We start from the raw sequence: 18,296 nt of genomic DNA, 5'->3' as shown, positions 1-18,296 counted from the left end.
TGAGGATCACTACATGTCTCAGTCTCCTGCTCTGTGACAAGAGCAACCTTTGTACCTTTTCTGACTTGGGGAGTATCTTTCTGATTAAAATGCTGAGCTCTAGATAGAATATAAATTCTGGATATTCTGGATATTGCACAGTCCTTATTTTCAGTCTCAGGTATGACAGAAATATTTATGCTGGTTGTTTTTTTTTTACTATTGTCTTACAGGATTTCAGAACTTCAACAAACCTGTTATGAATGAATAAATGTTTTGCCTGGCTAGCAGCAGAGCTTTGGTGATAACAGATCAGTTGGTTAGTTGTAAATCAAACGCTTCAGTCCAGGGCAAAATATGGTATGGTCATTTCATGGTCACCAGCTGAAGACAAGCGTTAGAGCATAAGTCAGTCTTCCTGAAAATAACTTCTTTTTTTATCACCACTTATTTCCAATATGATTTGGGTTCTTAGCCTTAATCCTACTGATTGGGGTAACTTCAGCCCCCAGATATGTACTTCTTGTCATATCTCACAGGTGCTTTATTCTATCATTCCATTTTTTGTGACTTTGTCAATCAATTTGTTCCTAATGACTTAATATCATTGTTTTCTGTTCATGTTTTAAATAGCATTGGGGCCCTGGGGGACCCCAGTCAAAATCAGCCAATTCTGCCTATGCAGTTTTGATAGATGGAACTATTTATTGTGTTCATGTTTGCCATGGGTCCTAATTTAAAAATATCACACACTATTGGGGGGGGTAAGGGCACTCTGTTAGTCATTTTGAAGGAGACAGCCACAGAGGCAGCAGACACAGATTTCCTCATGTGCTCTGTCAACAACACTAAATACTGCTCATCCAAGAGGTATACTGGGAAAGGATTAACCCTAACCCTAAAATAATAATAGTCTGTTTTTTTTTGTTTATGATGGTTGTTTTTCTTGGGGTCCCCCGGGACCCCAGTTGGTAGTCCTTGTATGTAAAATATGTTGGTAAGATTAGGGTTAAAAGAGTATATCAAGAAGAAGAACAGTCACTTCAGGGTGTTGATTTGAAGCCTTTGTTCACTCTAGACAACTTAACTCTATGTGCAGAGCCCGATAGAGGGGTGTTTCAGGATTAGACAGATGACTCAGTGTTAAGACCTTTGCCTTAACAGAGATCAAACATTGATCCAATGGTGGCTTAACTGTTTAGATGTTTGGTGTGTCCATGTGTTTGTGTGTACAGTATGAGAGAGACATACATAGAGAGAGAGAGAGAGTTATCTATAAGTAGAGTGTAGGTGGTGTCAGTTGTGAGCCTTGTTTCTAAATAGAGGATTACCTTCAACTTTAGAAAGTGCATACACTCCCAGCTGCCACATTAGCAGTGGGGGGAGTGGGGGTGTGTGCTGCTGTGTTTACACCCCTCAAAACCAACACACATGACCCAGGGGATCACATTAACATGTTTTTTAAGATTTTGTTTTACCAACACCTTCTGCTGGCTCTCTATGAACAGTGGTTAATTATGTTCAGTTTATCTTTGTTATAGGTGATTATAACGGACAGATTCTCATGTTAATCCTCATTTTCAACTCTAGCTGTGCTACCAGGTGTGTAATTTAAGCACAGGTGTTACTAATACCATGAATGAGAGTTGTTTCATTTCAGTGTCCCAGTACATAATGTGAATGCACAACACCTGACCTGAACCCTTGCACTAGCACAGCTGACAGGAATTTAGCCATCATTAATGTCATTAATTACACCTATGCTTTTCCTTTTATGACAAGTGAAAAAAGGTCTCATGAGTTTAAGTATAGATTTGCTTAAAACATATCTTTGTCTTGGAATTTTTACAAAAAAACTCTAAAAATTAAATTGAAAAAATAATAATAATTTAACAGCCACGTGGCCTCCTTTACGTTTCACATTAACCGTGCACTTCAAAAAATAATCAAATCTTCCTTATTAACATTTACAATATGGTTAAGGGATAGAAATGAATCCCGACCTCTCAGGCTTTCAGTGTTAACAGAGCCTCTATGTAACATCATGTTTTGTTATATTTGGCTCTTTGTAGTGGGGCAAACAGGCAAAAGTTCTTCAAACTCCTGTTTTGAAATAGAAAAAAGAAAAAAGAAAAAAAAAAAAAACCCCACCAGAAATCATGCGACTTACAGCTGGGCAGAGTCCTATTGACCCTGTTTGAAGTGGATCAAATGAGTCCCAGAGGCCTTGTTTGGCTAAGAGGAGCATGGTGTTAATACTGTAAAGGTTCAGGGTTCGATACCCGAGGGGAGGCCCCCATATATCTGTTAGTCACTTTGGATGGAGGAGTCTTCCAAATGTGGAACCACAGCAGGATCACATTTCACAGACAGTCACATATACATGTAGATAGAGCAGGTCAACATAAGGAGCATGTTAGAGTGGCAATATTTTTTTTTCCTTTACAATTTCACTATTATTCTTCTTAAGCCTTCTTTTTTCATCACACTGAATGTTCTCTTTGCCTTTGTCAATGGTAGACTATTTATTGTTTTAAAGTCCTTTGTGAGCAATTAGTCTGCATGACTTACCCTGAATTTTTTTCTTTTGCTGTCCTGCCAAATGAACCATTAGCATCTAATTTACAGATGAAAAAAAATGTAAGACTCACTTTTCTTCCCATAATGCACCTTCTCCTCCTTGTTCATCAATGCTTATGTATGCTGTTAGTCTTTTAAATGACCTCACAAAACCTTACCGCTCCCTGCAGTGCAGATTAATCATTTACAGGACTGGCCTCACTAAAAAAAACAAAACAAAACAAAAAGATGCATTTGTGCATGTGTGTGTTTGTGAACTATTTACCATCCACAGAGCCCCTGGACTGGAAGATGAACAGCGCTTCTTTTCAGATGCAGTGGAGATCACCTTCAGCACAGAGCTGAGTGGAGCTGACAAGCTGGCAGAAGAATACGCCTGCTAATGACGCTCTCCCTGCATGAGCCACCTCTGAGCCAGCTGGAATCAAAACAAGGTCACAGTCTCGGCTTCTGGTTTGAATCACAGAAATTTAAATAGAAATATTGGCACTTTTTCAGTGAATTACCCCACAAGACCCTACAGTGTTAGACGAGCTGTTTGTTGCACATGATTCACACAGACATTTAGATAGCAACAACACATCTTTTGCACATAATGGTGCTTGGCTGAAAAATAACAGACTGGATCTGACATATTGATTTTGAATCAAAAATCATAGTTTTGAAGGGAGATCTGCAAATGTCTCTTCACAAATGGAGTGCAACTTGCCTCATCTAGGCATACATATTAAATATCTTTTCTCTTTGAGACATTGTAATAGTGCTTCAAAAGCATTGGATAAGCAGAATCCTGCCCTGTCACAAACAGGAGTTGCTGATGCAATATTTGAAAATTCATGGACAGCAAAATAAAAAAGTATTTAGAACTGATTTAACAACCCCAATATAGATTTGTAGCTCAGGACAAAATATTTCAGGTTTCGCTTTGATGCATTAAATGATCTGATCTACTGAAGCACTTCAAATAACGGAGAATACTGAAAATGAGTTGTCTATCTATTTTTATATACTGAGACACTTTTTTTTTCATATTGGAACAAACACTTGCAATTACCTCCAAATATCTGGTCTTTCAATAAATTCACATTTATAAGAGACATATATTTCCAGCTACGACAGACTTTGAAGATTAGTTTATTTGACATTTACATTCAAGAGTATCATTATCATCATCATCATCATATTGCATAATAAGATACTCTGGTGAGATCTGAGATAATAGTATACACTGATTAAGAACTGAAATGACCAAAAAACTAAACTGACAGCATTCATTTTGAAAAAAAAAATTAAATCACTGTAAGTAATTCAATAAAAGTTGTAGTGAAACACAGAAAATGATGACCAGTAACACCATTTTAAAAGGAAAAGCCACACTGTTTGGATGCATTATAACACATTAATAGAACATCATTTTTAAAAGGCACAGTCATAGAACAACAATGGGACAATCTTGCATGCACAGAGTCCCACAGGATAAAAGCAGCAAGTTACAACTATATCACAGTTTAGTGGTAACCACATTAGAATACCTGATAGAACACCATTCATACAGTTTACTGAACAATTATTGCTTTGATTATTGCTGTAGTAAAAGTGAACTATGTGCATTTATTCTCATAGATTGTTAGGGAGTATTCAAGCAGCATATGGACAGTATAATAAAGTCTCCATTTATACAAATTGAACACTTGCATTAAATCACCCACTTTTAAAGAAGTGCATATTGCATAATCATAGAGAAAAACATGAGGATGTTTTATGTACAGTAACGCTTCTGTTTGATTGAGTGATTGAGTTAATCACTGGCTATTAGAGGGCAATCCTCTAAGAAAAGTCCCATTAGATGACAGTAATCATGGTGCTGGAAATTTGCAGACCAAAAGACATATAGACAGATATTTCTTAAGTTTAAAACTGGGCTTGATTTGGTTAAAAACATTTTAAAAAGTGTTTATATAATGCGTATGGCTGTTGTTTCAACTGACTCTACTACATGTTGAAATATAGAAGGGCTGCAGCAACAACTGATTTATGTGTCTACTGTTTTTCGACTGTTGAGTCAAAAAATGTCAGACAGTAGTGAAAATGCCAAATCACAAGTTGTGAGAGCCTATGATTTTAGATATCTTGTTTCAACCAGAACACTACAGCTCTCTAGAATTCTTGGGTAATTCACTTACAATGATATAAAACAGGGAAATGCAAAAATCCTCACACAAGAGGTTGGAAATGTAAACTTTTTGGTCATTTTGCTTAAAAATGACTTGAACAATTAATCAATTATCAAAATTGTTGTTAATTTCCTGTTGTAATAATAATCAATCCAGCACTAAAATGTACTCAGTTCATAGCTGTTGAAACAAAAGTTATTTATATGTAACTGAGACATCAGAAAAGTAAACCAATTTAAACATAGTTGTTTGGATGTCTTTTGACCGTCAAACTACCAAAGCAATGCTTACTAGAATGTATTTATGGTATGATCCAGTATAAATTAGTTTTTAGGTGTCATTTTAATCTACTGTTTCATCATGTGTGTCTTGTGACAGGCTGTACAAATAAACACGACTTCATCTGGTCCAATTTCCAATACCAAAGTTCACTGTGCTGTACATGCCGCTCTCAATCTTCCTCTCACCTCTGCAGCATATTCCTTTCATCCCCTCACAGGAATCCCCACCATTTGTGCACAAGCAGGTCATCTCCGTAGCCCGTATCGAGGAGGCGGTTTCCACATTCCTCCCAGCGACACACCTCACCTTTGTCCACCACCACAAACTTCCACTCCACATGGCGCTCTGCTGGGAGGCTGACCACAGTGGCCCAGTGCCCATCCTTGGCCCTCTCTAGAGGGATGAATGCCTTCCAGTTCCCCAGCTCCTCCTGGTTCCCCGTTATGGCCACCGTCTGGTACGGTGATTGGGTAAGATAGTGGACGCGGAAGAGCACGTTGACGTGCTGAGGCATGGGCTGGACAGCCACAACCTTTTTGCTATTTTCTGTGTTTTCATCAACAAGAGAGAGAGTGCTGGTTTGTTTGACGTCAGTGGAAGGTGGGGTATTTGTATCTATACAAGTAGCATCTGTGAGAGAAGAGCTGTGCTGGCCTTCTTCAGTGGGAAGCTGGTCGGTTTTTGTGGGGTCTTGGGCCAAAGATGGGACAGAAAGGTTCATCCAGGGAAGGACTTGGTAGTTACTTTCCGTGATCCACTCATTATTGTCCATAGTTGCCTCCATAATACTGATTTCCGTCTTTTCATAGTCCTCATCTTTCTCCTTCTCTGCTTCTGTTGCCTTTTTCTTTTCAGCGCTTACTGCTTCCTTCTTCTTCTTTACCTCTACAACCTCAACAACAGCTTTCATGTCCGACTGTGTTTTCAGCTCATCAGTTAAGCTAGTAACATTGGCCGCACTCTGTGCAACAAACTGGTCCATCACTCTTTGGTAGCTATCCTCAATTTCTTGGCCAAACATGTCCTCGTTGGCTGCAATTGACCCATAATTAACCCTATCTGTGTGCTCACTTTGGGGTTGCTGAGAAAGATGTGATGGGTAAGGCCCGAAGACCATACCTGCTGTATCCTCCTTGATGACAGATATAGCTACATCATCAGTAAAGACGTTGTTTTGAGCCTCTGTCTGTTCCCCCGACTGTGGATCACAATCCATCACCGGAAGCGCCATATTTTCAACCGTCATGCCAAATTCATTACCAGCATCTTGCAAATCAGGGCTGACAGTCATGCTTGAAATCCCACTCTCTTCACCAACACCAGGAGATGATATGTCAGTATCCCTCAGCACACTTTGCTGGAAAGATGGCAAGTGAAGATGACACATGGGAGGGTTAATGTCTTCAGTCATGACGGGAGCAGCACCAGTGGTAACTTCAGAAAAATCGTTGTTATTTTGTGTTTGGTCACTTTGTTGGTCTTGGGAAGAAGCCGGCATGTCAGGGTGAGATATTTCTTCTGACATTTCAGGTGCAGCAATGCTAGCATTATCACAAGCAGCTGCTTCAGTAGCAGAATTAACTCCCATCGCGTCAAAAGTCTCATTAATTCCCATGTGGTCACTTTGGCAGTCTTGGCTGATGGATGTCAGGTGAGGACAAGGTATTTCTTCAGCTGTTACAGAAGCAGTAACATTTGTATCTGTATCAGGACAAGCAGCAACATCTGCCTCATCAAAAGCATCATTATCTATCACTTGGACACTTTGTTGATCTTTGCAGCAGGATGAAACATGAGATTCATACACATGATCATTACATTCTTCAGCCAACACAGTGGATGTGCCACTTTCGTTGCTTTCAGGCTGATTTTTTGACTTATGCAATGGCATTTGGGGGCCCACATTAGCAGAATCAGTGTCTTCATCCAAAGTTGCAACTATTTTATCCTCTTTCTGCACTTGTTGACAATCTGATGACAAGTCAGGGAAATCTGCAATACTTGAGATTTGAGCTTTTGCATCAGTGGTGTCACTTGACAGACCCTCATCAAGATTATCAACCTTTACAGGCTCGCTCAAACAGGGCAGAACAGGGCTGAGCACCACATTTGAACTGTCATGTTCTTCATCACAGGCAGCAATGTCGTCACTAGTCAGTATATTCTCTTTCACTTGATCAGTCCCAGCAAGAAGAACACCAACCTCTTGATTGCATGTAAGACCATTTTCCTCTTTTTGTTCAGTCTGCAGTTCTTCCACGTTGAGCTGTAGTGAGTGAGCGTCAAATTCGACAGCTGTAAGATTGTTTGTGTGGTCTTCATCTATATCTTCTTCAATCACTTCGGCTAGACCACCATCATCATCACATTCACTATCCTGAATGGGAGGTGCCACCACATCCGTCACATGATCACATTGGTCCTGCTGTGAAGATGGCAGGGTTGTTTCTTGTTCCTGATAATCTACAGACTCCTCTTCTGCCTCCTCAACCTCATTTTTCTTTTCTTCTTCTGTAGAGAGGTTATTATTGCTGTAATCAATACTATCTAGATGGTGTTTCTGGTCCTCAAACTCCTCATCTTTGTCATAACAGGGGCAAGTGACAGGTACATCGTCAATATGCATGACAGGCTCTTCCAAGTTGGACTCCACTGTGTTCGTTTCCAGTGTGGTTTTATTATCTTGTAGTTTGTCATTGTTTTCACTTGTATGAAGGGTTTGTTCAGACCACACTGGACCGCTTGAAGCATACTGAAAGTTTTCCTCCTCTTGTCTGGTTTTCTTGTCAGAGACATCCTTGTCTGTGGTCACATCCTCATTTTCCTGGTATTCTGCTTTAAACACCTAGACACCATAAAAATAAAATTAGTAACTTCAGGACTCATTTTGTCTGGCAGACAACAGATGAAAATATGTGCAGCATAATAATATAAAGTAGCTACACAAAAGGATACCAGATAAACTGCCTGTCGTTGATCTCCCAGGCTGTTCTAGTCTGAAACCTAGATTGCGGTCTAAGGGTAGAGAGAGAGGAAAAGCCCCACTAGGTTAGCGCTATTACTGGTACCACCCTAGTGGGGTTGTTCCTTAAAGGAACATTTGACAATTTGGGAAATAAACTTATTCACTTTCTTGCTGACAGTTAGATTAAAAGAATGATACCACTCTTACAGCTAGGTATAACAAGTTAATTGAGTTTTAGAGGTGCTGATAGGCATATTTTGTCACTAACGGACAGAGCCAGGCTAGTTATTCCCCCCCACTTCAAGTCTTAAGCTAAGTGCTAAGCTTAAAACTAGCCTGGCTCTGTCCATAGGACAGGATGTGTAGCAAAATACACCTTCCAGCACCTGTAAAGCCCAATTAACTTGTTATACCTTTGGATCGAGTCAGGCTATCTGTTTCCCCCTGTTTCCAATCTTTATGCTAAACTAAGCTAAGCTAAACTAAACTAAGCTTAGCAAAGCATATCCTGGCTGTAGTGTCATACTTGACAAATAGAGTGGTATTGATCCTCTCATCTAATTCATGGCAAGAAAGCAAATAAGAAAATAATTTCTTGTTTTGGACACCAGATAAAGTCCAATATTACCTATTATTTTAGCTACAGTATATGTCATACTCCTTAGAAAAATATCAGTCTCTTAGTGGGATTATCAGAACTTGTTTGCTGAAAACAGCTGCCTCCTGCCACTGGAAACACTGTTGTTGAGAGCACTGAACCCTACAGTTAATGTGCTATAAAACCAAAATAATGAGCTAAAAGAAGCTAAAAAAAACACATAGAGCTGCATAGTTCAAATAATACATAGTTATTTAATTTATTGTTAATATTAAAAAAAATATTGATTATAGTGAGGCTTTAAGTTTCCAAATCACACTTGGTACAGTCAAATAATTTAAAAAAAGACTACTGAATTTAGTGTGTTCATCCCATGGTTTATCTGTGCCAATTTACATAAAACTTAAAAAACTTTCAGCCTTTAACCTAACTGACCAACTGTGACTTATTTTCCTCTGTAGCTTGCATACAACCTCTCACAAGAATTGCTGCTTACCTTCTCTTCCTCCTCCTGGCAGCTCTCATCATTTATTGGCTCAGGTTCTTTCATGCAGCTGTCGATATCATGGATCTCTTCTTCATCCTTTATGCGGTCATCTGTTGCATGTTGTTGCCAATCAACAGCATCCTCCACCTCCATTTCAGCCACTGTGTAAGTATCACTTTGCAGGCTTTCAGTGGCCTCCTCTGCATACGTCTCTGTTACTTTGTGAGAGTCTCGCATGACTGCCACGTCCTCTGTGTCATCTGAAGTGGTGTGCTTGTTGAGTGGTACTTGGATGTCACTCTTGGGAAGAGAACAAAGTGGAGGTTTCTTCTCAGCAGCAGCAGCAGCAGCAGCAGCACGACGCTGCCTGATATTGAGATCAGTCTGTTTTAGCACATCTGATGAGCCCACGTCACTCACATCTATAACAAGACAAAAGACTAGTTACTTTGCAGCTTTTAACACACAGAATAGAGTGTTCAAGTGCTACCTACATTTAATTAAAAGTGATGGGATTATGGAGATTGCTATTGGTTTACAAAGGACAGACATGGAAAAAATGTTAAGATATGTCCTACAATTCACATAGCCTTATCCACCTTTGTAAATCCACCTTTTTAAAATGACAGTACAGCATGATTTCATCAGGTAAAAGTAATGCAATCAGCAATGATTTGTTGGATTATGCCTCCTCAGTTTAAGGCTTTATTTGATCTGGCAAAAATCTTTCTTGTATAGACTGCCATTATTAGTCAACTTTATCTCAGTCTTTCTGTAGCTGAATCCAAATTATATGAATGTTGCCAAATGCAAAATTTTAAACTTATTTTAGGGTACTGATATATTTCATTTGGAAATTTGTACTTTGTTTTAAACTTTAATTTTGATTTCTATATGAGGAATGATATCCTAAATGGATACTATAATCTAGTTTGCCAACAGAGTTCATAATATCCTTTTCATTACAGATGTAAATGTTCATCTTATGTGGTATACCAGTATTTCCTAAGAGAATGAGTAAGTTTTACCAACAACATTTGTATTATGAGGTAATAATTCTATCCTTAAAGATGTCTTTTTAAATCACTGCATGACGTTTTACTGATAGCCCAGATATTATATGGGTTTATAGCATCATGATATTTTTTTATCTCCTACAGTATCATTGTAACTTAGACATTAATACCTCTACTACTATTGTAGCTCATAGCTATATTTTAGATCATATAAAATTATTAAATAAATTATCATTTAAATTATTAGCCTACATTATAAAATAGACTATTGTAAAAACCTATATTCTATAGCCTATATATTACACAGGCTTACTGTATTTATAATATATATATTAGCACCTGTAGACTGCAGCAATGTACCTGCTAACGTTATTTTGGATCTTTACCTGTTGACTCCACTGAGCTATGTGATTCCTCCGGGCCCGGCTCCGGTCCCGGTTGCAACACCGATGCGTCTCTCTCCGCTTCGGGGCTCTTGCTGTCGGCGCCGTCGGCTGCGGCGGTGGCCTTCCTCCGCTTCCCCCTTACAGTCCGGTAGATGATGAAACCCGCCAGCACGGACACCATCACCATCACAACCAGAGCCACGGCGGGACCGTGTCGCCCGATCATGCAGAAGAGCGAGGCCAGATCCATGCGTCTCTCCACGGCCAAGGCGTCGCTGTTTTTCAGCGACATTGCAATCGGTTGTAAAATAAAAACAAAACAAACAAAACAAAAGAAAAAAAAGCCGGGCTGTTGTGTGATGTCTCTACGTGCGTGTAGAGGCCTGACAGATCCGACGTGCTGCAGGCTGCTGCTGCTCTCCCCTCCACGCTTTCAAGTGTAGTGACCTCTTGTTGCTGCAGAGCTGCAAACGGCTGCAGGTACAAGCTGCTCATTGGCTGACTGGATCACGGGGACTCAACATTCATTCATAAAAAAGGGAAAGGAACGGGTCGTTTTACAATCTATTTTCATGCAACCGTTCATGCACCCATGAATCAGAATCAGGTGTCAACGTGTTTATCCCACTGAAACCCAGTGCGATAGGATTCAGTTACAAAATATAGGATTTATCCTATCCAAAGCAAGGTAAAATTTCACATCCACACAGGATGTTTTTTTTGTTTAAATCAATTTATTTATTTATTTATTTACTACAATTTGTGTTCATTCTAATAGGATATTAAGGAAATCTTTTTCAAAAATGTTTGGTGAATAAGAAGAAATTGTGTTTAAGATATAGTGGAAGGTAAACCTCCTGTACTCACTCTTTTTTTTCAAATAGGGTGAATTCAGGTATATTGGGACATCAGGTAAAGTGGGACAGCATAAGAGGACAGCAGTGTGCCTCTGCCCTGAAAAGTGTAAGTCAAAGCAATTGGTGCTGAAAGCAAAAGCCTTCACTGATGAAACTGTGCTCCAAATTACCAAAACACGTCACTGAAAAATAGTTTTATGTCACTGACAACCAAAACAAAATGGTGAGCCATGCTTTGTAAAAAATATCATAAACGCTTCTTCACATAAAGACAGTAGACACCTTCAGGAATTCATAAATGTATCATATGTTGGATTATTTATTTCAGATTGATGACAAGAACACAATCACAAGATTGAATTACAAAATCTCTCCTAGTATAGCTGAATTCACCCGATTTCTTGTATATGGACCCCTCATAAACCACCAAGGACTACATAAAGTTTATTAGAATGTTTTGTTGTGTTTGTCCATCCACTTTAAATAAATTCAACTGAATCACATCACTTCAGAGCTGGGAACCTAACATGTCAGCATGTTTCATATATAGACTACAATCACTTAATATTTTGAGGATTCTTTTCCAAACAATTAAAAATGTAATACATTAAGATGACATCTGTTCCAAAAACATTTTGTCACTTTGAAAGGCTTTTTCTTGCAAGTTTATAGAATCTTCTAAAATGTGATTGTTTAGATTTGATTGAATGTTAGGTCTGATTACATTTCAAGGCAAACCTAAAATCAAAATTGTATCATTTGCTCTCAGTTTTGTTATTTGAATCATTAAATGCCTTTCGATCAATAGGCTATATTCCAGTAAAAGCTCAGGGCAAGCATATTGATCTGTGTGGTATTATATGGTTATTGACAAAAAAATGTAATATAGGTTTTGGTGTGAGAATACCTCTTAATTGAATCAAACATTGCTAATGACCACATACATTAAAAATAAAAATTAAATTAAAAATAAAATAAAGAGCTCCGGTCTACCATACATCTATCATGCAGGAAAGTTCATGAAAAAATGAGGATGATGTAGTGATGTTATCACACTTGAGTAATAGCTCCACCCAGTGGAGAGCTCTGGTAACAACGGGAAAGTTCCTGAAGATTCTGGACCTCCTTCAGTTGGAATATAAAAGCTGAGACAGTCTCACTGCTGAGACAGAAAGCAACACAACCAACACAGAAGACAACAGACACTTTAACAATGTTTCATCTTGCAACAAGAGGACTCACCACTAAAAACACAGTGAAGATGCTGTGCTCTCATGGATTCCAGTCTGCCCTCAGTCCATGCAGGCAATTCTACTGGCCTGTACGCAGTCTGTGGCCAGAGGTAAAACCTCTGATCTATCAGGACGATCTACTGCAGAGAAACCTCCAGGAGATGCACAGAAGTCTGGAACTGATGCATAAACTTCAATACAAGATCCTGGTAGAGATGGAACCTTTTCAAACCAGTGTGGCTACACAACCGGTCTCCTACCAGCTGGAGAAGAAGGGAGAGCACTTTGTCCTCACCCTGGACACTCAAGGCTTTTCCCCAGAGGAGCTGTCTGTCAAACAGGTGGGAAACAAGCTGAGAATCAGCGGGAAGACAGAGAAGAAGCAGGAGGACGGGAAAGGCTCCTACTCTTACATACGCCAGGAGTTCAGACAGGAGTTTGATCTGCCTAAAGGGCTGAATCCTGAGACCATCAGCTGCTACCTGGCTCCAGATGGGAAGCTCCACATCCAGGCAGCCAAAGCTCTGTGTGTTGAGGAGGCTGAGAGAGAGCTGACTATCAAGAGGAGCTTGGAGGAGAAAACACAGCAGAGTCCGAGTTCACAGCCAGAAGACAGCAGCACAGAGACAGACAACAGCACACAGGACAAACCTAAAGACATGCACTGATCTATATATGATGTGCCAATGTGTGTTTTTTATAAATGCTGTGATTGATGATCATATCTATTTTTATAACTGGGTATGATCAATAAATGTAAAAAGAACAAATTTTCTGATTATATAAAGACAGAGGAGCAAAATATGAAAAACATGATTTCACTCCTTCTGAAGATTAAAATGATGAAAATCAATAAAAATGACTCTTCAAAATACTCTCACCTCAGACTTTTGTTTGTGTACATTAGTTGAGTCTGACCTCAGTATTAGTTTGTCATGTTTGTTTTTTTCTCAGTGTGATGAAAGCAACATAATAGGCCTTTTTTCACAAAGACCTTTTGACATGTCACAGTAGGAAAACCATATATGTAAACAACACAGTTAATGATGTCTGAATTCCATTTAGCTGATTGAGTTTGAGTTATGGTATTGTACATGTTGGCTCACTGTCATACTGTCATGGCTGAATGGGACACTTGAGTAGAACAGACTTTATGCATTCTCTTAAAAATATTTAATTTACCTACAGAAAATAACATCAAATGACCTTTTTTTCACAGAGTAGTAAAATATTTAAAGTATGATTGGAAAGTTTGAATTGTACAGAATGGCTCAAGTCATCATTCATCCGATTTCCCTTTTTGACATCTGAGTCCACTCACATCAGACTGTCTGGTCTTATAGTCACTGCCCCTGAACATGGTTTTGATATCAGATTAAAGGTCAGATCATTTTTTTCTTGTAGTCAGACAAAAGTTATATTTAATTCATCATTTCCATCTGCTGTCACATAAAAATCAGGGGTGTGACTTAAAACCAACTGTGCATGATTAACAAAGAATTAACAAACCATAATTTTAATAATAGTTTGATAAGTCAACAATGATTTTCCTGATAACTGATATAGTGAAGTCGCATGTGCGACTGTACTAACAATATTTTCATCAGTCAGACATGACATTCACACAAACAAACACACCAACTACAGACAGCTCTGTCCACCATAAAGCTGTGCTAAACTTTAACAATCAGCCAATACTTATCAAAGATAGGAAAGTGATGGCCCTATGATGGCCCTATAAAGATATTTCCAGTACCTACATGGTATAAATTGGTGCAACTTTGCTTTTTTCTCCCTTCTTTTTAATAAGCATAAAAATGTAGTATTCAGTAATAAATGTACATACAAAGGGCAATGTATATATTTAAATTCTTTTTATACCAATATATAAGATATAAAGGATATGAATATGAATTTAAAAAGCAAAAACATGATTTGATTTCAATTTAAATTCATTTATTAATAATCATTCATACTAGTCAATTAGAAAAATATAAAGCATATATGATCAGTATTTAACATAATATAACACATTTCTTATACATTGACACAAGATCATATAGATAAATCAGTCCATGTTTTCAGGTTTGTCCTGTGTGCTGTTGTCTGTCTCCATGCTGTTGTCTTCTTTCTGTGAACTCAGACTCTGCTGTGTTTTCTCCTCCAAGCTCCTCTTGATAGTCAGCTCTCTCTCAGCCTCCTCAACACATGGAGCTTTGGCTGCCTGGATGTGGAGCTTCCCGTCTGGAGCCAGGTAGCAGGTGACGGCCTCTGGGTTCAGCCCTTCAGGCAGATCAAACTCCTGTCTGAACTCCTGGTGTCTGTAAGAGTAGGAGCCTTTCCCGTCCTCCTGCTTCTTCTCTGTCTTCCCGCTGACTCTCAGCTTGCTGCCCACCTGCCTGACAGACAGCTCCTCTGGGGAAAAGCCTTGAGTGTCAAGGGTCAGGCCAAAGTGCTCTCCCTCTTTCACCAGCTGGTAGGAGACCGGTTGCGTGGCCATACTGGTTTGGAAAGGCTCCATCTCCTCCAGGATCTTGTGTTGAAGTTTGTCCATCAGCTCCAGACTGCTGCGCAGCTCCTGGAGGGTTCTCTGCAGTACATCCCGTTGGTGAAGCAGAGGTTTTACCTCTGGCCACAGACTGCGTACAGGCCAGTAGAAGTCCATGAATGGACTGAGAGCAGACTGGAATCCATGAGAGCACAGCATCTTCAGTGTGTGTTTAGTGGTGAGTCCTCTTGTTGTGAGATCGAACACTGTTAAAGTGTCTGTTGTCTTCTGTGTTGGTTGTGTTGCTTTCTGTCTCAGCAGTGAGATTGTCTCAGCTTTTATATTCTAACTGGAGGAGGTCCAGAGTCTTCACGAACTTTCCAGTCATTACCACAGCTCTCCACTGGGTGGAGCTATTACTCAGGAGTGATGATATCACTGGTTATGGTTCCTGTACATTCAAGAAGTTTCTCTGTAGGGAGTTATGATAGGTAAATGGTAAAGGTGTATACCACATAAATGCAATGCTTTACATTTGATTCCAGCTGGTAAGTGTGTTCCATGTCATACCACTCTTTCTCCCCTTGTTTCTATTTGTTTCAATAATGTACCTATCAAAGAAAAAAAAATCTTTAAAGAAGGAAGTTTCCTGTCTGATCGAATCTCACATTAATCTTGACCTACAGAATGAAGACATTTAACATAATTTTTACTTGGTTGAAATACATGTGTAGAGTACATTTGGAAATGTGATTTTACACTTAGTGAATAATTTTCAGAAATAATTTTCTATTAATTTGTCACTACTCCAAATTCATCTTTTTGATTCTGCATATGGACATTCATTTCTCCCTTCATCTGTGAGGAGGCAGAGCCAGTGGATTAAAGACTCCTACATTTCCATTCCATTTAGTAGAGAAACAAACTTCATCACATCCAGACAGAGATTAAAGTGAAATAAAACATAAACTAAGTCTATATTGGGAGGCTCCCAATGAATATATTCAAATACACTCCATTTTTGAGGAAGATTTCTGTTCACAGTTGCTATATAATATGCTCCATCCATTCTGTAACATTTCAGGTGTCAGAGGGACAGCTGGTTAAAATAAGGCCATTGTGAATGACACACAGTCTGGTTAGAGAAAACTTAATGAAAGTGTTTGATCACTTACTTTAAACTAATTTTTGCTCCCATCGTCACTCATTTACTTTCATACACTACAATGATATTTCTTTCCTTTATAATTTGTTTTTGTTTTTTTCAAACTACACAGAAATTATGTTGAATATACAGTATGTAGCTCTTGTATAATTTTTCCAACTGCAAAGACAATATGATCTATCCTTTAAACATCCAAGTAGGAGAATAATATCTGTAGCTTCTTAAATGTGTTTAATAGATCAAAGCTGCTGTAAGATAAAAGTCCTGTGAGAGAAGCTTAATGAAGGTATTTGATCATTTATTTCAAAGTGATAAATTCTCATTCAAATCTTCACTGTTTGAGGTTCATTTAATAGGAATAATCATTTCTGTCAAATCAAGTTCTGTTATTATTTCTTTCTTAACATATTTGTAGTTAAAGACATTTTCAAAGAGATTGTAAAAACCATGTATATTATTTTAAATATCATGCATTTATTTATAATACTAAATTAAACATGCAAAAACATCATCATTCATCAGTATAAAACACTTCTGATAGAAACTGGCAACATTCGGACCAGAAAACTTTTAACATACATTGGTACAAAATCATTTAGATAAATCAGTCCATGTTTTCAGGTTTGTCCTGTGTGCTGTTGTCTGTCTCTGTGCTGCTGTCTTCTTTCTGTGAACTCAGACTCTGCTGTGTTTTCTCCTCCAAGCTCCTCTTGATAATCAGCTCTCTCTCAGCCTCCTCAACACATGGACGTTTGGCTGCCTGGATGTGGAGCTTCCCGTCTGGAGCCAGGTGGCAGGTGACGGCTTCTGGGTTCAGTCCTTCAGGCAGATCAAACTCCTGTCTGAACTCCTGGCGTATGTAAGAGTAGGAGCCTTTCCCGTCCTCCTGCTTCTTCTCTGTCTTCCCGCTGACTCTCAGCTTGCTGCCCACCTGCCTGACAGACAGCTCCTCTGGGGAAAAGCCTTGAGTGTCCAGGGTCAGGCCAAAGTGCTCTCCCTCTTTCTCCAGCTGGTAGGAGACCGGTTGCGTGGCCATACTGGTTTGGAAAGGCTCCGTCTCCTCCAGGATCTTGTGTTGAAGTTTGTCCATCAGCTCCAGACCGCTGCGCAGCTCCTGGAGGTTTCTCTGCAGTACATCCCGCTGGTGGAGCAGAGGTTTAACCTCTGGCCACAGACTGCGTACAGGCCAGTAGAAGTCCATGAATGGACTGAGGGCAGACTGGAATCCATGAGAGCACAGCATCTTTAGTGTGTGTTTAGTGGTGAGTCCTCTTGTTGTGAGATCAAACACTGTTAAAGAGTCTGTTGTCTTCTGTGTTGGTTGTGTTGCTTTCTGTCTCAGCAGTGAGATTGTCTCAGCTTTTATATTCTAACTGGAGGAGGTCCAGAGTCTTCATGAACTTTCCAGTCATTACCACAGCTCTCCACTGGGTGGAGCTATTACTCAAGAGTGCTGACATCATTGGATCATTCTTGTGTTTTCAGGAACATTCATGCATTTGCAGGAGTTTAACACTAGATGTCACTGAAAGTCATGTCATTAGAATAGTGGGAGTCTACCCAAATTGTAGTAATCACATAATCTAGCTATGCACTTGTTTTGGTTTTATTTGTGAAGTTTTCCCAGGAAAAAAAGAAAGAAACACTACAACTACTACTACTAGTAGTGTAACATACTGTTCAGAGCAGCTTTGGGAAGTAGTCTGTAACTAAATGTACTTACAATTACATCAAAATATGGTTCACCATGCCTCCATTTCTCCACTTCCTCATTAGTGTTCAGCAGCTACATAATCTTCCTCTTAAAGCCCTCAGATTGATTTTATCTTCCTCTGCAACTACATTACTCTCAAGCCACTGGCTGCCTATTAGTATCAAAATCAATGGTGGAGACCAGACAAGAAAATACTTTCGTACAGTAAAGAGAAAAGAAGCACCCAGGTTTCTAAACATTAGTAAACTGGATTGTAATTAATTAGTAATAAGAATTACCGTTTTATTCATAATTTACTGCTTTACAATTGTTCAGTATGGAAAAAAGAGACGCCCAGTGTCCTCTCTTTTTGTTGATGTTTTTCTGCGACAGC

At 39.1% G+C, this 18,296-nt stretch overlaps 4 protein-coding genes across 5 annotated transcripts; 1 reads left to right on the top strand and 3 right to left on the bottom strand.

Moving 5' to 3' along the window:
• Window positions 1–3,677: 3,677 nt before the first annotated feature.
• Window positions 3,678–10,915, bottom strand: stbd1 (starch binding domain 1). The gene is made up of 3 exons (XM_044333641.1): window positions 10,468–10,915; window positions 9,075–9,487; window positions 3,678–7,860 (listed from the first exon to the last, which is right to left on the bottom strand). The coding sequence occupies exons 1-3, from the start codon at window positions 10,757–10,759 to the stop codon at window positions 5,227–5,229; spliced, it is 3,339 nt and encodes a 1,112-aa protein (XP_044189576.1). The 5' UTR covers window positions 10,760–10,915; the 3' UTR covers window positions 3,678–5,226.
• A 1,565-nt stretch (window positions 10,916–12,480) lies between these two features.
• LOC122968433 (heat shock protein 30-like) lies at window positions 12,481–13,441 on the top strand. The gene has a single exon (XM_044333642.1). The coding sequence runs from the start codon at window positions 12,538–12,540 to the stop codon at window positions 13,222–13,224; it is 687 nt and encodes a 228-aa protein (XP_044189577.1). The 5' UTR covers window positions 12,481–12,537; the 3' UTR covers window positions 13,225–13,441.
• A 1,145-nt stretch (window positions 13,442–14,586) lies between these two features.
• Window positions 14,587–15,377, bottom strand: LOC122969078 (heat shock protein 30-like). Its single transcript, XM_044334657.1, has one exon. The coding sequence runs from the start codon at window positions 15,261–15,263 to the stop codon at window positions 14,625–14,627; it is 639 nt and encodes a 212-aa protein (XP_044190592.1). The 5' UTR covers window positions 15,264–15,377; the 3' UTR covers window positions 14,587–14,624.
• Window positions 15,378–16,661: 1,284 nt separating this feature from the next.
• On the bottom strand, window positions 16,662–17,556 carry LOC122969077 (heat shock protein 30-like). Of its 2 annotated transcripts, XM_044334656.1 has the most exons (2): window positions 17,408–17,556; window positions 16,662–17,362 (listed from the first exon to the last, which is right to left on the bottom strand). In XM_044334656.1, the coding sequence occupies exons 1-2, from the start codon at window positions 17,450–17,452 to the stop codon at window positions 16,814–16,816; spliced, it is 594 nt and encodes a 197-aa protein (XP_044190591.1). In that variant the 5' UTR covers window positions 17,453–17,556; the 3' UTR covers window positions 16,662–16,813. The 2 variants fall into 2 exon arrangements, with proteins under 2 accessions (XP_044190591.1, XP_044190590.1); XM_044334655.1 differs by having other exon boundaries at window positions 16,662–17,553.
• Window positions 17,557–18,296: the final 740 nt, after the last annotated feature.

The sequence above is a fragment of the Thunnus albacares genome, chromosome 18 (genome assembly GCF_914725855.1).
Source record: "Thunnus albacares chromosome 18, fThuAlb1.1, whole genome shotgun sequence".
Classification (NCBI taxonomy): domain Eukaryota; kingdom Metazoa; phylum Chordata; class Actinopteri; order Scombriformes; family Scombridae; genus Thunnus; species Thunnus albacares.
The sequence above is the reverse complement of the archived record's forward strand: the minus strand, read 5'-3'. Positions and strand labels throughout refer to the sequence as shown.